Source organism: Salarias fasciatus, chromosome 9 (genome assembly GCF_902148845.1).
Source record: "Salarias fasciatus chromosome 9, fSalaFa1.1, whole genome shotgun sequence".
NCBI classification, from domain to species: Eukaryota; Metazoa; Chordata; class Actinopteri; order Blenniiformes; family Blenniidae; genus Salarias; species Salarias fasciatus.
The window spans coordinates 23,404-42,684 of record NC_043753.1 but is presented as its reverse complement, the minus strand read 5'-3'; the positions used below and the strand labels follow the sequence as shown (position 1 = coordinate 42,684).

Here is a 19,281-nt window from a genome sequence, read left to right as displayed (position 1 = left end):
TTTGTGCAGCACGATCAACTTCTCTGGTTGAACAAGTTGACAGACATATTGTCATGTCCGGGATGATTGGACAGGCGTTAATATCAATGCCTGATTGAGGAACATCTCCAGAGAGGAACTACTTTCGACAGATATCACTGAGACATTGATCATGATGACATGTGGACTCACTCAGCCTTCCTGCAGTTCCTCACAGCTGGAATCAGTCTCCGTCGTCCCTCCTCTGATGTCTTGTATTTCTTCAGATTCAATGCCGGCAGGACCTGGTCTGACATCTGCAGCATGTAGGCCAGAGCTGAGCAGTGGATCTCAGAGAGTTCCTCTGATCTGTTCTTTGACTTCAGGAGCTTCTGGATGTCCTGATGGACTGAGAGGTCCTTCATCTCCATCAGACAGTGGAAGATGTTGATGCTTCTGTCAGGAGACATTTCATCACTGTTGATCTCCTTCAGGTTCTGGATGACTCTCTGGATGGTTTCTGGACTGATCTCTGTCCGACCCAGCAGACCTTCTAAGAGTCTCTGGTTGGATTTCAGAGAGAGGCCATGAAGGAAGCGGACAAACAGGTCCAGGTGGCCGTTGTGACTTCTGAGGGATTTCTGCAGGACTTTCTTCAGGAACTCGTCCAGAGATGACAGAGCATCATCACCATCATCCTCACCATCATCCTCTTTGAATAACTTTGACAACTTATCACGAAAAGATTTTTTCTTTTGTCGCATGAGTTTCTGGTCCTCTCTGAGGAAGGTCTTCAGTTCGTCTGTCTTCCTGTTGGTGAAACAGTGGAACATGAAGACTGCAGCCAGAAACTCCTGAACACTCAGATGGACGAAGCTGTAGACGGCTTTCTGGAAGATCACAGACTCTCTTTTGAAGATCTGAGAACAAACTTCAGAGAACAGCGAGGCCTCAGTCACATCCAGACCACACTGCTCCAGGTCTTCTTGGTAGAACAGGATGTTTCCTTTCTCCAGATGTTCCAAGGCCATCCTGCCCAGCTTCAGAAGAAGCTCCCTGTCAGCCTCTGTCAGCTCCTGTGGACCCGTCTCAGGTCCTTCATGGTACTTGAGCTTCTTCCTGTGTGTCTGAACCAGCACAAAGTGGGAGTACATGTCAGTCAGGGTCTGGGGCAGCTCTCCTCTCTGCTCGCTGCTCAACATGTGCTCCAGAACTGTAGCAGTGATCCAGCAGAAGACTGGGATTCCACACATGATGTGGAGGCTCCTGGAGGTCTGGATGTGGGAGATGATTCTGCTGCTCAGCTCCTCATCACTCAGCCTCCTCCTGAAGTACTCCTCCTTCTGGGCGTCAGTGAAGCCTCGCACTTCTGTCAGTCTGTCCACACATGATGGAGGGATCTGATTGGCAGCTGCAGGTCTGGAAGTGATCCAGACCCGAGCCGAGGGCAGCAGATCCCCCCGGATGAGGTTAGTGAGCAGCAGGCTGACTGAAGACTGCTGGGAGACGTCAACCAGCCGCTGGGTGTTGCTGAAGTCCAGAGAAAGTCTGCTTTCATCCAGACCGTCAAAGATGAACAGCAGCTTGCAGACAGCCAGCTCCTCTGCCGTCACCTTCTGGAGCGCCGGATAGAAAACATGGAGCAGCGTGAGAAGACTGTACGGCTGCTCTCTGATCAGGTTCAGCTCCCTGAAGGAGAGAACAACCAGCACACTGACATCCTGGTTCTCCAGGCCCTCGGCCCAGTCCACAGTGAACTTGTGCACCGAGAAGGTTTTTCCGCTGCCGGCCACGCCGCTGGTCACAACCACTCGGATGTGTCTGAGCTGCTGGGCCGAGGCTTTGAAGATGTCCTGAACCCTGATGGCAGTGTGATGGAGGCTCTCCTTCCTGGAAGCTGTCTCCAGCTGCTTCAGCTCAGGTTCCCTCTGAAGCTCCTCACTGAGTCCTTCTGTGATGTGGAGCTCAGTGTAGATCCTGTTGAGGAGGCTTCCTCCTCCTGCTTCATCACTTCCTTCAGTCACACCTTCACATCTCCTCCTCAGACTCTTCTTATGTTCCTCTAGAAGCTGCTGCAGTCCTGATGGAGAACCCTGGTCCTGCTGCTCCTCACAGACATCACTGCTCTTCTTCTCTCTGTGGACACCAAGAAACATTTACTCTGAGCAACACGACACACAGCAGAGACACAAAGATCCAGCTTCAACTCTCACACTGATTCAGAATAAAGACCTGAGTCTGAAAGTGAACAAAACATCTCTCACTCTGATTTGGAGTAAACAACAGGAAACAAAGAGTTTCTTACTTTGTGTCTAAAGGTCCAGGTCCAACACTCAAGTTTGGAAGAGAAAGTTTGGGAATTGTATTTGTTTTTAAACCAATCATCCAAGAGTTCTAATTGCATTTTAATCTATTGTATAAAAAACAAATCCTGTTTAGGGTTTGATGAATTTAAAACTTCACTTGCTGTTCCCTCGGAAATATTAACTGGATTCCACAAGTTCAAAAAGGCCTCAGGCCCCATGTCATTGTACTAAGAGCTGGAGACCATATTTTATAGCTGCATAAGATAGGGGTTACATATATGTACATGATAGTTACAAATGTGTGAGTTTGGTTTTGCTTTATTGAGAATAAACAGCATTTTTGGAATCACTTGTGTCATTGATGCTTCACACTTATGAATGAGTCTGCTGAGTGTCTGCGTCTGGAAACACAGCACGCACACACACACACACACACACACACACACACACACACACACACACACACACACACACACACACACACACACGCACACACATCCATCAATTTCAAAGAGATGTACACTGATATTAAAAAAAGTCATTCATTTTCCGTTTTTGTTAACTTTCCTCAACTCGTGTGTGTTTTGCTTATTTTCAAGAGATATGAAGGTACATGAATTGCAGATCAAATTGTATCTCCTCATGAATTGCAAAGATATTTGGTTTACAAGGTAATCTGGTTTCAAAGGGTGTTTATTTTGAAAAGTTAAAACTGAAGCAAGTATTGCTTCAAGGTATTTTATTCAGAAAAATGATTTGAAAAACAAACAAATGACTTTTCATCATTGATTTCATTTCTTTTTTAAATGACAAAGCTTGGGGATTGCATTTCTTTTCAATCCAATCATCCAAGCGTTCACATTGCATTTTAATCTATTGTATTAAAAAAAAAAAATCCTGTTTAGGGTTTGATGAATTTAAAACTTCACTTGCTGTTCCCTCGGAAATATTAACTGGATTCCACAAGTTCAAAAAGGCCTCATGCCCCATGTCATTGTACTAAGAGCTGGAGACCATATTTTATAGCTGCATAAGATAGGGGTTACATATATGTACATGATAGTTACAAATGTGTGAGTTTGGTTTTGCTTAATTGAGAATAAACAGCATTTTTGGAATCACTTGTGTCATTGATGCTTCACACTTATGAATGAAATGTTATTGTTGTCCTCTTCTGTTCAAGAACTTCATAATCCTTCAGATTTTACTATGACAATTGGGGAAGTGTGAATTTCATTACTGAATTGCCTATCAGTCCATTCATAGGTGGAGCCCCAGAGCTTATCTGATGTATTTCAGACCCCAAATTCTTATGATAATTAACAATCATCGTGGATAATCATTAACTATGACGGATAGCCCAATTGACCCTAAGTTGAAGGCCTATATATACACATTATGGTACCCCTAAGTTGAAATCCCAACACAGGTCTTCTTGAACAATTATGGACTACACCTATGGAGCACGTTTTCACCCTGCTTGACCAGCCCCTGAGTATCACATTCACCCATTCGCACACCAGCGGAGGCGTCTGTCATGCAAGGCGCTCAGTCCATCCAGTGGGAGCAAGGATTAGACCAAGGACACTTTGACACGTGAGAGATGGGAATCCAACCAACAACATCCCAAATGTGAAATGACCACTCTACCAACCAAGCCATAGCTGCCCATCAGAGCAGGAGTAGAGGTCTCAGGAAGAGTTTCTATGGGTCTCATAAAGACGGTAGTCACAAACCCACCAAGTAATAAACCATCAGATGAAACACAAACCACACCACTACCAGGACACAAGTCACAAAATCCACATTAAGGGATTCGACTCAACGTTCGACAGGAAAAGAGCTGTTGGGACAGCATTTGCTGAGAGCAGTCGGTGCTTATGCAGGACACATCACAAAATTAAAAAACAGTCTTGCATGTGTCTCATCCAGACCAATACCAGAAACAATGTTATGCCCTCTGTGGTGGAAATTTCGAATGAGTGTTTTGCAGTGCTTAGATTAATTTGTTGGAAATAACCGTAGCTCTCACACACTCAGATGTGTGGGGAACTGCGAATGCTTTGTCTGGAATTTACTTTTCCTGATAATCTTAGCGTAGCAGCTGTGGGCACTCGTGGCAGTCTTCTTGTGTCCAGCCTAAGGCTGGGTGCGGTCAAGGCCCCTGGGAGTGAACGAGGCAGATAGTTATTAGAGACTTGCACGCCCCTGCGAGGGCAGAACTCACTCTGTTACTCTGTTGACTGCGTGACTTCTCCTGCTGTACAGCATAATAAAAGAGACCAAAGCGAACTCACCGGCTGATGCCCTTTGTTAAATAAAATTGCCATAACACCTCTGAATCGAAACAACTATTGTATAATCAAGGCTCTAGACGGAGACGACACACGTTTCGCTCTTTGACTCATCCTGCTGACTTGACAGCAGAGCTCAATCATCTTCCCAGTGGATCAACAGACTCCACTGTGGTTTGTGGCATCCCAAAAGAAATGCACCTGGCTGAATAAAGGTTGAGGACAGAACAAGGTTTCTCTGCAAACACTGACGTCCAGCACCAACATCACCACAAACACACAGGACTCATCCAATAATAAATGAACACAGATACAATGCAGGGATCTCAGGGAGAAACATTGAGTTCAAGGATGAAAACCAAATAAGAACAGATGGATTGAAGTCGGTCCTGTTCTGGTGGTCAACGCTTCATAAAAATGTAGACTGTATCAGTTAAGAATACCCGAGGAAATGGAAGAGTGCTACTTTTTCACTGTTCATGTCTACTCGAGTCTGTTCAGCCAACAACTCTCAATGTGACGATGCAACTGAAGAAATTCTTGAATTGTCTCTGAGATGGTTGCTGAGGGGAGGTGGGGGAACTTTACTGTCACATGACATAAACACAATGCACAGACAGGTTTTTCTATTAAGTTTCTTACTCTGTGTGTGATGGTTCAAGTTCTGCACTGAAGAGTGGAGGAAGCACATTGGAGTGCTCGCTCTGCAGAGACAATGTGCTGGATCCTGAAGAGTCTGCTGAGTGTCTGCGTCTGGAAACACAGCACGCACACACACACACACACACACACACACACATACACACACACACACACACACACACACACACACACACACACACACACACACACACACACATACATCCATCAATTTCAAAGAGATGTACACTGATATTAAAAAAAGTCATTCATTTTCCGTTTTTGTTAACTTTCCTCAACTCGTGTGTGTTTTGCTTATTTTCAAGAGATATGAAGGTACATGAATTGCAGATCAAATTTTATCTCCTCACATAAATTGCAAAGATATTTGGTTTACAAGGTAATCTGGTTTCAAAGGGTGTTTATTTTGAAAAGTTAAAACTGAAGCAAATATTGCTTCAAGGTATTTTATTCAGAAAAATGATTTGAAAAACAAACAAATGACTTTTCATCATTGATTTCATTTCTTTTTTAAATGGCAAAGCTTGGGAATTGCATTTCTTTTCAATCCAATCATCCAAGCGTTCACATTGCATTTTAATCTATTGTATTAAAAAAAAAAAAAAAAATCCTGTTTAGGGTTTGATGAATTTAAAACTTCACTTGCTGTTCCCTCGGAAATATTAACTGGATTCCACAAGTTCAAAAAGGCCTCAGGCCCCATGTCATTGTACTAAGAGCTGGAGACCATATTTTATAGCTGCATAAGATAGGGGTTACATATATGTACATGATAGTTACAAATGTGTGAGTTTGGTTTTGCTTAATTGAGAATAAACAGCATTTTTGGAATCACTTGTGTCATTGATGCTTCACACTTATGAATGAAATGTTATTGTTGTCCTCTTCTGTTCAAGAACTTCATAATCCTTCAGATTTTACTATGACAATTGGGGAAGTGTGAATTTCATTACTGAATTGCCTATCAGTCCATTCATAGGTGGAGCCCCAGAGCTTATCTGATGTATTTCAGACCCCAAATTCTTATGATAATTAACAATCATCGTGGATAATCATTAACTATGACGGATAGCCCAATTGACCCTAAGTTGAAGGCCTATATATACACATTATGGTACCCCTAAGTTGAAATCCCAACACAGGTCTTCTTGAACAATTATGGACTACACCTATGGAGCACATTTTCACCCTGCTTGACCAGCCCCCGAGTATCACATTCACCCATTCGCACACCAGCGGAGGCGTCTGTCATGCAAGGCGCTCAGTCCATCCAGTGGGAGCAAGGATTAGACCAAGGACACTCCGACACGTGAGAGATGGGAATCCAACCAACAACATCCCAAATGTGAAATGGCCACTCTACCAACCAAGCCATAGCTGCCCATCAGAGCAGGAGTAGAGGTCTCAGGAAGAGTTTCTATGGGTCTCATAAAGACGGTAGTCACAAACCCACCAAGTAATAAACCATCAGATGAAACACAAACCACACCACTACCAGGACACAAGTCACAAAATCCACATTAAGGGATTTGAGTCAATGTTCGACAGGAAAAGAGCTGTTGGGACAGCATTTGCTGAGAGCAGTCGGTGCTTATGCAGGACACATCACAAAATTAAAAAACAGTCTTGCATGTGTCTCATCCAGACCAATACCAGAAACAATGTTATGCCCTCTGTGGTGGAAATTTCGAATGAGTGTTTTGCAGTGCTTAGATTAATTTGTTGGAAATAACCGTAGCTCTCACACACTCAGATGTGTGGGGAACTGCGAATGCTTTGTCTGGAATTTACTTTTCCTGATAATCTTAGCGTAGCAGCTGTGGGCACTCGTGGCAGTCTTCCTGTGTCCAGCCTAAGGCTGGGTGCGGTCAAGGCCCCTGGGAGTGAACGAGGCAGATAGTTATTAGAGACTTGCACGCCCCTGCGAGGGCAGAACTCACTCTGTTACTCTGTTGACTGCGTGACTTCTCCTGCTGTACAGCATAATAAAAGAGACCAAAGCGAACTCACCGGCTGATGCCCTTTGTTAAATAAAATTGCCATAACACCTCTGAATCGAAACATCTATTGTATAATCAAGGCTCTAGACGGAGACGACACACGTTTCGCTCTTTGACTCATCCTGCTGACTTGACAGCAGAGCTCAATCATCTTCCCAGTGGATCAACAGACTCCACTGTGGTTTGTGGCATCCCAAAAGAAATGCACCTGGCTGAATAAAGGTTGAGGACAGAACAAGGTTTCTCTGCAAACACTGACGTCCAGCACCAACATCACCACAAACACACAGGACTCATCCAATAATAAAAGCACACAGATACAATGCAGGGATCTCAGGGAGAAACAATGAGTTCAAGGATGAAAACCAAATAAGAACAGATGGATTGAAGTCGGTCCTGTTCTGGTGGTCAACGCTTCATAAAAATGTAGACTGTATCAGTTAAGAATACCCGAGGAAATGGAAGAGTGCTACTTTTTCACTGTTCATGTCTACTGGAGTCTGTTCAGCCAACAACTCTCAATGTGACGATGCAACTGAAGAAATTCTTGAATTGTCTCTGAGATGGTTGCTGAGGGGAGGTGGGGGAACTTTACTGTCAGATGACATAAACACAATGTACAGACAGGTTTTTCTATTAAAGGTGGAATACAACATTTTCTCGAAAAGACGAAGCCCCACGTCTGTTACTCACTTTTTGAACAACGCGCATGCGCCAGACCATCTGCCCGGCTCTCCTGCTTCTCCCAGGAAACGCGGAAGTGTACGAGCGCTATCTCCTCTTCTCCGGCGTGCACGGCTCTGTACAGTTTCTGCGATCCGCCTCGCTCATAAATAAAGCTTTTTTTTTTCCCGAAACAGCTACAGTTTCATTATGTCAGACTCGCCATCGGTAAGTACGAGCTCAGAAGCTCACCGGCTACATAAACACTCTGAATGCGCATGCGCAAAAGGGAGAAGCTGATTGGGCGCAAGCACGGAAAACCGCCTTACGAAAGCAGCTCGTCAGAATGATTGACAAACAGACCCACCAATTATTTAGGTGATCCACCCGGAAATCAAAATCTTGTATTCCACCTTTAAGTTTCTTACTCTGTGTGTGATGGTTCAAGTTCTGCACTGAAGAGTGGAGGAAGCACATTGGAGTGCTCGCTCTGCAGAGACAATGTGCTGGATCCTGAAGAGTCTGCTGAGTGTCTGCGTCTGGAAACACAGCACGCACACACACACACACACACACACACACACACACACACACACACACACACACACACACACACACACACACACACATCCATCAATTTCAAAGAGATGTACACTGATATTAAAAAAAGTCATTCATTTTCCGTTTTTGTTAACTTTCCTCAACTCGTGTGTGTTTTGCTTATTTTCAAGAGATATGAAGGTACATGAATTGCAGATCAAATTTTATCTCCTCACATAAATTGCAAAGATATTTGGTTTACAAGGTAATCTGGTTTCAAAGGGTGTTTATTTTGAAAAGTTAAAACTGAAGCAAATATTGCTTCAAGGTATTTTATTCAGAAAAATGATTTGAAAAACAAACAAATGACTTTTCATCATTGATTTCATTTCTTTTTTAAATGGCAAAGCTTGGGAATTGCATTTCTTTTCAATCCAATCATCCAAGCGTTCACATTGCATTTTAATCTATTGTATTAAAAAAAAAAAAAAAAAATCCTGTTTAGGGTTTGATGAATTTAAAACTTCACTTGCTGTTCCCTCGGAAATATTAACTGGATTCCACAAGTTCAAAAAGGCCCCAGGCCCCATGTCATTGTACTAAGAGCTGGAGACCATATTTTATAGCTGCATAAGATAGGGGTTACATATATGTACATGATAGTTACAAATGTGTGAGTTTGGTTTTGCTTAATTGAGAATAAACAGCATTTTTGGAATCACTTTTGTCATTGATGCTTCACACTTATGAATGAAATGTTATTGTTGTCCTCTTCTGTTCAAGAACTTCATAATCCTTCAGATTTTACTATGACAATTGGGGAAGTGTGAATTTCATTACTGAATTGCCTATCAGTCCATTCATAGGTGGAGCCCCAGAGCTTATCTGATGTATTTCAGACCCCAAATTCTTATGATAATTAACAATCATCGTTGATAATCATTAACTATAACGGATAGCCCAATTGATCCTAAGTTGAAGGCCTATATATACACATTATGGTACCCCTAAGTTGAAATCCCAACACAGGTGTTCTTGAACAATTATGGACTACACCTATGGAGCACGTTTTCACCCAGCCCCCGAGTATCACATTCACCCATTCGCACACCAGCGGAGGCGTCTGTCATGCAAGGCGCTCAGTCCATCCAGTGGGAGCAAGGATTAGACCAAGGACACTCCGACACGTGAGAGATGGGAATCCAACCAACAACATCCCAAATGTGAAATGGCCACTCTACCAACCAAGCCATAGCTGCCCATCAGAGCAGGAGTAGAGGTCTCAGGAAGAGTTTCTATGGGTCTCATAAAGACGGTAGTCACAAACCCACCAAGTAATAAACCATCAGATGAAACACAAACCACACCACTACCAGGACACAAGTCACAAAATCCACATTAAGGGATTCGACTCAACGTTCGACAGGAAAAGAGCTGTTGGGACAGCATTTGCTGAGAGCAGTCGGTGCTTATGCAGGACACATCACAAAATTAAAAAACAGTCTTGCATGTGTCTCATCCAGACCAATACCAGAAACAATGTTATGCCCTCTGTGGTGGAAATTTCGAATGAGTGTTTTGCAGTGCTTAGATTAATTTGTTGGAAATAACCGTAGCTCTCACACACTCAGATGTGTGGGGAACTGCGAATGCTTTGTCTGGAATTTACTTTTCCTGATAATCTTAGCGTAGCAGCTGTGGGCACTCGTGGCAGTCTTCTTGTGTCCAGCCTAAGGCTGGGTGCGGTCAAGGCCCCTGGGAGTGAACGAGGCAGATAGTTATTAGAGACTTGCACGCCCCTGCGAGGGCAGAACTCACTCTGTTACTCTGTTGACTGCGTGACTTCTCCTGCTGTACAGCATAATAAAAGAGACCAAAGCGAACTCACCGGCTGATGCCCTTTGTTAAATAAAATTGCCATAACACCTCTGAATCGAAACATCTATTGTATAATCAAGGCTCTAGACGGAGACGACACACGTTTCGCTCTTTGACTCATCCTGCTGACTTGACAGCAGAGCTCAATCATCTTCCCAGTGGATCAACAGACTCCACTGTGGTTTGTGGCATCCCAAAAGAAATGCACCTGGCTGAATAAAGGTTGAGGACAGAACAAGGTTTCTCTGCAAACACTGACGTCCAGCACCAACATCACCACAAACACACAGGACTCATCCAATAATAAAAGCACACAGATACAATGCAGGGATCTCAGGGAGAAACAATGAGTTCAAGGATGAAAACCAAATAAGAACAGATGGATTGAAGTCGGTCCTGTTCTGGTGGTCAACGCTTCATAAAAATGTAGACTGTATCAGTTAAGAATACCCGAGGAAATGGAAGAGTGCTACTTTTTCACTGTTCATGTCTACTGGAGTCTGTTCAGCCAACAACTCTCAATGTGACGATGCAACTGAAGAAATTCTTGAATTGTCTCTGAGATGGTTGCTGAGGGGAGGTGGGGGAACTTTACTGTCAGATGACATAAACACAATGTACAGACAGGTTTTTCTATTAAAGGTGGAATACAACATTTTCTCGAAAAGACGAAGCCCCACGTCTGTTACTCACTTTTTGAACAACGCGCATGCGCCAGACCATCTGCCCGGCTCTCCTGCTTCTCCCAGGAAACGCGGAAGTGTACGAGCGCTATCTCCTCTTCTCCGGCGTGCACGGCTCTGTACAGTTTCTGCGATCCGCCTCGCTCATAAATAAAGCTTTTTTTTTTCCCGAAACAGCTACAGTTTCATTATGTCAGACTCGCCATCGGTAAGTACGAGCTCAGAAGCTCACCGGCTACATAAACACTCTGAATGCGCATGCGCAAAAGGGAGAAGCTGATTGGGCGCAAGCACGGAAAACCGCCTTACGAAAGCAGCTCGTCAGAATGATTGACAAACAGACCCACCAATTATTTAGGTGATCCACCCGGAAATCAAAATCTTGTATTCCACCTTTAAGTTTCTTACTCTGTGTCTGATGGTTCAAGTTCTGCACTGAAGAGTGGAGGAAGCACATTGGAGTGCTCGCTCTGCAGAGACAATGTGCTGGATCCTGAAGAGTCTGCTGAGTGTCTGCGTCTGGAAACACAGCACGCACACACACACACACACACACACACACACACACACACACACACACACACACACATCCATCAATTTCAAAGAGATGTACACTGATATTAAAAAAAGGCATTCATTTTCCGTTTTTGTTAACTTTCCTCAACTCGTGTGTGTTTTGCTTATTTTCAAGAGATATGAAGGTACATGAATTGCAGATCAAATTTTATCTCCTCACATAAATTGCAAAGATATTTGGTTTACAAGGTAATCTGGTTTCAAAGGGTGTTTATTTTGAAAAGTTAAAACTGAAGCAAATATTGCTTCAAGGTATTTTATTCAGAAAAATGATTTGAAAAACAAACAAATGACTTTTCATCATTGATTTCATTTCTTTTTTAAATGGCAAAGCTTGGGAATTGCATTTCTTTTCAATCCAATCATCCAAGCGTTCACATTGCATTTTAATCTATTGTATTAAAAAAAAAAAAAAAAAATCCTGTTTAGGGTTTGATGAATTTAAAACTTCACTTGCTGTTCCCTCGGAAATATTAACTGGATTCCACAAGTTCAAAAAGGCCCCAGGCCCCATGTCATTGTACTAAGAGCTGGAGACCATATTTTATAGCTGCATAAGATAGGGGTTACATATATGTACATGATAGTTACAAATGTGTGAGTTTGGTTTTGCTTAATTGAGAATAAACAGCATTTTTGGAATCACTTTTGTCATTGATGCTTCACACTTATGAATGAAATGTTATTGTTGTCCTCTTCTGTTCAAGAACTTCATAATCCTTCAGATTTTACTATGACAATTGGGGAAGTGTGAATTTCATTACTGAATTGCCTATCAGTCCATTCATAGGTGGAGCCCCAGAGCTTATCTGATGTATTTCAGACCCCAAATTCTTATGATAATTAACAATCATCGTTGATAATCATTAACTATAACGGATAGCCCAATTGATCCTAAGTTGAAGGCCTATATATACACATTATGGTACCCCTAAGTTGAAATCCCAACACAGGTGTTCTTGAACAATTATGGACTACACCTACGGAGCACGTTTTCACCCAGCCCCCGAGTATCACATTCACCCATTCGCACACCAGCGGAGGCGTCTGTCATGCAAGGCGCTCAGTCCATCCAGTGGGAGCAAGGATTAGACCAAGGACACTCCGACACGTGAGAGATGGGAATCCAACCAACAACATCCCAAATGTGAAATGGCCACTCTACCAACCAAGCCATAGCTGCCCATCAGAGCAGGAGTAGAGGTCTCAGGAAGAGTTTCTATGGGTCTCATAAAGACGGTAGTCACAAACCCACCAAGTAATAAACCATCAGATGAAACACAAACCACACCACTACCAGGACACAAGTCACAAAATCCACATTAAGGGATTCGACTCAACGTTCGACAGGAAAAGAGCTGTTGGGACAGCATTTGCTGAGAGCAGTCGGTGCTTATGCAGGACACATCACAAATTAAAAAACAGTCTTGCATGTGTCTCATCCAGACCAATACCAGAAACAATGTTATGCCCTCTGTGGTGGAAATTTCGAATGAGTGTTTTGCAGTGCTTAGATTAATTTGTTGGAAATAACCGTAGCTCTCACACACTCAGATGTGTGGGGAACTGTGAATGCTTTGTCTGGAATTTACTTTTCCTGATAATCTTAGCGTAGCAGCTGTGGGCACTCGTGGCAGTCTTCCTGTGTCCAGCCTAAGGCTGGGTGCGGTCAAGGCCCCTGGGAGTGAACGAGGCAGATAGTTATTAGAGACTTGCACGCCCCTGCGAGGGCAGAACTCACTCTGTTACTCTGTTGACTGCGTGACTTCTCCTGCTGTACAGCATAATAAAAGAGACCAAAGCGAACTCACTGGCTGATGCCCTTTGTTAAATAAAATTGCCATAACACCTCTGAATCGAAACAACTATTGTATAATCAAGGCTCTAGACGGAGACGACACACGTTTCGCTCTTTGACTCATCCTGCTGACTTGACAGCAGAGCTCAATCATCTTCCCAGTGGATCAACAGACTCCACTGTGGTTTGTGGCATCCCAAAAGAAATGAACCTGGCTGAATAAAGGTTGAGGACAGAACAAGGTTTCTCTGCAAACACTGACGTCCAGCACCAACATCACCACAAACACACAGGACTCATCCAATAATAAATGAACACAGATACAATGCAGGGATCTCAGGGAGAAACAATGAGTTCAAGGATGAAAACCAAATAAGAACAGATGGATTGAAGTCGGTCCTGTTCTGGTGGTCAACGCTTCATAAAAATGTAGACTGTATCAGTTAAGAATACCCGAGGAAATGGAAGAGTGCTACTTTTTCACTGTTCATGTCTACTCGAGTCTGTTCAGCCAACAACTCTCAACGTGATGATGCAACTGAAGAAATTCTTGAATTGTCTCTGAGATGGTTGCTGAGGGGAGGTGGGGGAACTTTACTGTCACATGACATAAACACAATGCACAGACAGGTTTTTCTATTAAGTTTCTTACTCTGTGTGTGATGGTTCAAGTTCTGCACTGAAGAGTGGAGGAAGCACATTGGAGTGCTCGCTCTGCAGAGACAATGTGCTGGATCCTGAAGAGTCTGCTGAGTGTCTGCGTCTGGAAACACAGCACGCACACACACACACACACACACACACACACACACACGCACACATATCCATCAATTTCAAAGAGATGTACACTGATATTAAAAAAAGGCATTCATTTTCCGTTTTTGTTAACTTTCCTCAACTCGTGTGTGTTTTGCTTATTTTCAAGAGATATGAAGGTACATGAATTGCAGATCAAATTTTATCTCCTCACATAAATTGCAAAGATATTTGGTTTATAAGGTAATCTGGTTTCAAAGGGTGTTTATTTTGAAAAGTTAAAACTGAAGCAAATATTGCTTCAAGGTATTTTATTCAGAAAAATGATTTGAAAAACAAACAAACGACTTTTCATCATTGATTTCATTTCTTTTTTAAATGACAAAGCTTGGGAATTGCATTTCTTTTCAATCCAATCATCCAAGCGTTCACATTGCATTTTAATCTATTGTATTAAAAAAAAAAAAAAAAAAATCCTGTTTAGGGTTTGATGAATTTAAAACTTCACTTGCTGTTCCCTCGGAAATATTAACTGGATTCCACAAGTTCAAAAAGGCCTCAGGCCCCATGTCATTGTACTAAGAGCTGGAGACCATATTTTATAGCTGCATAAGATAGGGGTTACATATATGTACATAATAGTTACAAATGTGTGAGTTTGGTTTTGCTTTATTGAGAATAAACAGCATTTTTGGAATCACTTGTGTCATTGATGCTTCACACTTATGAATGAAATGTTATTGTTGTCCTCTTCTGTTCAAGAACTTCATAATCCTTCAGATTTTACTATGACAATTGGGGAAGTGTGAATTTCATTACTGAATTGCCTATCAGTCCATTCATAGGTGGAGCCCCAGAGCTTATCTGATGTATTTCAGACCCCAAATTCTTATGATAATTAACAATCATCGTTGATAATGATTAACTATAACGGATAGCCCAATTGATCCTAAGTTGAAGGCCTATATATACACATTATGGTACCCCTAAGTTGAAATCCCAACACAGGTGTTCTTGAACAATTATGGACTACACCTATGGAGCACATTTTCACCCTGCTTGACCAGCCCCCGAGTATCACATTCACCCATTCGCACACCAGCGGAGGCGTCTGTCATGCAAGGCGCTCAGTCCATCCAGTGGGAGCAAGGATTGGACCAAGGACACTTTGACACGTGAGAGATGGGAATCCAACCAACAACATCCCAAATGTGAAATGACCACTCTACCAACCAAGCCATAGCTGCCCATCAGAGCAGGAGTAGAGGTCTCAGGAAGAGTTTCTATGGGTCTCATAAAGATGGTAGTCACAAACCCACCAAGTAATAAACCATCAGATGAAACACAAACCACACCACTACCAGGACACAAGTCACAAAATCCACATTAAGGGATTCGAGTCAACGTTCGACAGGAAAAGAGCTGTTGGGACAGCATTTGCTGAGAGCAGTCGGTGCTTATGCAGGACACATCACAAAATTAAAAAACAGTCTTGCATGTGTCTCATCCAGACCAATACCAGAAACAATGTTATGCCCTCTGTGGTGGAAATTTCGAATGAGTGTTTTGCAGTGCTTAGATTAATTTGTTGGAAATAACCGTAGCTCTCACACACTCAGATGTGTGGGGAACTGTGAATGCTTTGTCTGGAATTTACTTTTCCTGATAATCTTAGCGTAGCAGCTGTGGGCACTCGTGGCAGTCTTCCTGTGTCCAGCCTAAGGCTGGGTGCGGTCAAGGCCCCTGGGAGTGAACGAGGCAGATAGTTATTAGAGACTTGCACGCCCCTGCGAGGGCAGAACTCACTCTGTTACTCTGTTGACTGCGTGACTTCTCCTGCTGTACAGCATAATAAAAGAGACCAAAGCGAACTCACCGGCTGATGCCCTTTGTTTTTTTTTTTTTAAATGTGTTTATTAAATTTTCAAGTTATAACATAAAAAAAAAATACATACAACAAAGCAATAATGAGCAATTGAACATTTGGCTCACACACACATTCAACTTTGTACAGGCAAGAGATTCCGGAATCACATCCAGTATAAATACCATAGTTAAATGAGGAAAAATATAGCAAAATAAGTATAGGGTATTGCTGTTATATGTGACATATTTGAAGAAATGAAATCGATAGAAGTCAATAAATAAACTAAATAAATGAGTACATATATATATATATATATATATATATATATATATATATATATATATATATATATATATATATATATATATAAAGAAAGAAAGAAGAAAAAAAAACCCACAGAGATATGTCAATTCGATGGTGGGTGTCTTCGAGACAGAGCATACAAACTTATCACGTGAACCCTCTTATGAGAATGGAGGAAATATTCACACCAATATGTGATAGAAAAGGTGCCCATGTTTTATGAAAAACATCATCCTTGCTGTGCAGTTTACATGTCAGGTAGTCCAGTTCAACATATTCAAGTATTACCCTTTGCCATTGAGCCTTAGATGGAACTTTATCTGTTATCCATAACAAAAGAATACTTTTTCTAGCACAAAAAGCAAGTATCTGATAAAGTTTTCTTTTATATTTGTCACAGATGGAAATGTCAGGAATGCCAAGTAGCAGATGTAAGAGGTTATTATTACTATTGATAGACAAAATGTTGTTAACTTCCTGTCTTACAACCCGCCAAAATTGCTGTAGTTTTCTACAATGCCACAGGCAATGTGAGAGACCACCAATTTCAATTTTGCATTTGGGGCACCATGGAGATGAATTAGAATTGAATTTATGAAGTTGCGCGGGCGATATGTGGGCTCTGTGTAAGATCTTAAGTTGCATGGCTCTCACTCGATTGCAAACACTCAGCGTTTTTGCATTGTTCCAAGCATCACTCCAGTCATCATCAGTTATTTTAACACCGAGTTCTCTTTCCCACAAGCCTTTCAGAGAGTCAGTATTTGTGGTGTTATACCCCTTAAGGATATGATAGAAAACACTTATAGATTTGCCAGATTTTTGTAAAAAGAGCTGTTTCTCTAGATGTGACATATTTTGGCACTGATAAATTGTGGTATCCCTTAAGACAAAGTCTCTTACTTGCAAATAACGAAAGAAGTCTTGTTGTTGAATGCCATATTTTCTTTTCAACTGACTAAAAGACATAATGGCAGAACCCTCTAGAAGATTATGTAAAAAAGATATTCCTTTATCTGCCCAAGACCGGAAATTACTGTCCATTATTCCAGGAGGGAAATCGGGATTGTCACATATAGGAGTGAAAACCGAAGTAAATTGAGATCTACCCTCTAATTTCCTTATGACACGCCAAGCCTTAACTGATGAGACTGTAATTGGGTTAACACAAGCAGATTTCAAAAATGTGCCCTTCCTGATAAACAAAAGATTAATCAACGGGTATTTGGACATTGAACCTTCCAGATCCACCCATAAAGATGTGGAGTTATTATACACCCATTCAGCTATAGTGCGCAGATGCGTACTAAGCTGGAATTTCCTAATGTCTGGGAGATCGACACCTCCTTTTGTAGAAGGAAGACACAAAGTAGCTATTTTAAGGCGTGGTTTCTTTTTGGACCATATAAAGGAGCTAAACCAGCTATTTAATTGTTTAATGATCTTATGGGGAAATAAAACTGGGATCATTTGTATTGGGTAAAGTAGCCTGGGGAGGATGTTCATTTTCAGAAGTGCGACACGTCCTAGCCATGAGAGTGGGAGAGTATTCCATCTCTCTAGATCAAGCCTTATGCGTTCAAATATGGGTGGAAAATTTGCTTTATATAATTGGTCAAAAAAGGGTGTTATACGTATTCCTAAATAAACAAAGCCGTCTGGTGACCATTTAAAAGGAAAGGGAGACAGAGTTTCGGGTATTTGTTTCAGATTACCTACTGGCATCACTTCTGATTTACTGTAATTTATTCTGTAGCCACAAAAAACACAAAACATATTAATTGTCTCGATAAGGGCTGGGATAGATACCTCAGGCTTTGTCAAAACAATCAAAACATCATCCACGTAAAGGGTGATCTTATGTTGCCTTGTGGCAGTGGCAAGACCATGAATATTACAATTTGTCCTGACTGCCTCAGCGAGAGACTCAATTGCCAGGGCAAAGAGCAAGGGTGATAAGGGACATCCCTGTCTTGTGCCCCTTAAAATCGGAAAATTAGCAGAACACAGTCCATTCGTAAGCACTGCAGAAAGGGAATTGGTATAAAGTAATTTTATCCATCCTAGAAAATTTTCACCTAGGCCAAATTTGTGCAATGTGTAGAGCAGGTATGGTATTTCAACGCGGTCGAATGCCTTCTCGGCATCTAGAGAAAGCACCATACCACGCAGAGATTGCTGTTGAAACACTTGAATTATGTTTAGCAATCTACGCACATTATTATATGAATTGCGACCTTTTATAAACCCAGTTTGGTCCTCTTTTATAAGAGTGGGGAGTAAGCCTTCTAATCTTGTTGCTAAAATTTTGGAGAGGAGCTTTAAGTCAGCATTCAACAAAGAGATAGGCCTGTATGAAGCACAGTCCTCGGGGGTTTTGTCTTTTTTTAAAATTAGAGAGATGTGTGCCTCTCTCAGAGACAGTGGCAATGTCCCTTTCTTAAAAGAGTCATTAAACATATTTAGTAGAGGGTCAATCAGTAAGTCACTAAACTCCTTATAGAATTCACTACTCAGTCCATCTGGCCCCGGAGATTTACCAGATTTCAAACTCTTAATGGCATCGAGGATTTCCTTCTTAGATATAGGAGCTTCAAGAGATGTTTTCTGGTCATCAGATAGACCAGGAAGGCTAAGGGAGGAGAAGAAAGTGTCCATTTTCTCTGTTGTATCAGTTTGTAATCCAGATTTATATAAGTTTTCATAAAAGTTTTTAAATTTATTATTAATGCTGATGGTATCAAAGGTCTGCTTGCCCATATCATCTATGATTGAGGAAATAATACGAGAGTCAGATTTTTTCTTTGTCAAGTACGATAGATATCTCCCCGCTTTATCACCATGTTCGAACATTTTTTGTCTAGCAAGTCTGATTTTACCTTCTGCGTCTTTTGTCAAAAGTAGATTTAAGGTGGAGCGAAGTGCCGTTATCTCTTTGAGCTTCAGTACTGAAGAATTTTCAACATAAGCTCTTTCAGCACGTTTCAGTTTAGATTCCA

General features: G+C 41.8%; 1 protein-coding gene across 1 annotated transcript in view; it reads right to left on the bottom strand.

The window, feature by feature from the left end:
* Nucleotides 1-2,030, bottom strand: part of LOC115394191 (NLR family CARD domain-containing protein 3-like) — a gene marked incomplete at its 5' end in the record, with an annotated part of 43,107 nt that extends 41,077 nt beyond the window's left edge. Inside the window, 2 exons of the mRNA XM_030099406.1 lie at nucleotides 172-639; nucleotides 727-2,030. Of these exons, the coding sequence (XP_029955266.1) occupies nucleotides 172-639; nucleotides 727-2,030 (1,772 nt within the window). The remainder of the gene's footprint in view (nucleotides 1-171; nucleotides 640-726) is intronic.
* Nucleotides 2,031-19,281: the final 17,251 nt, after the last annotated feature.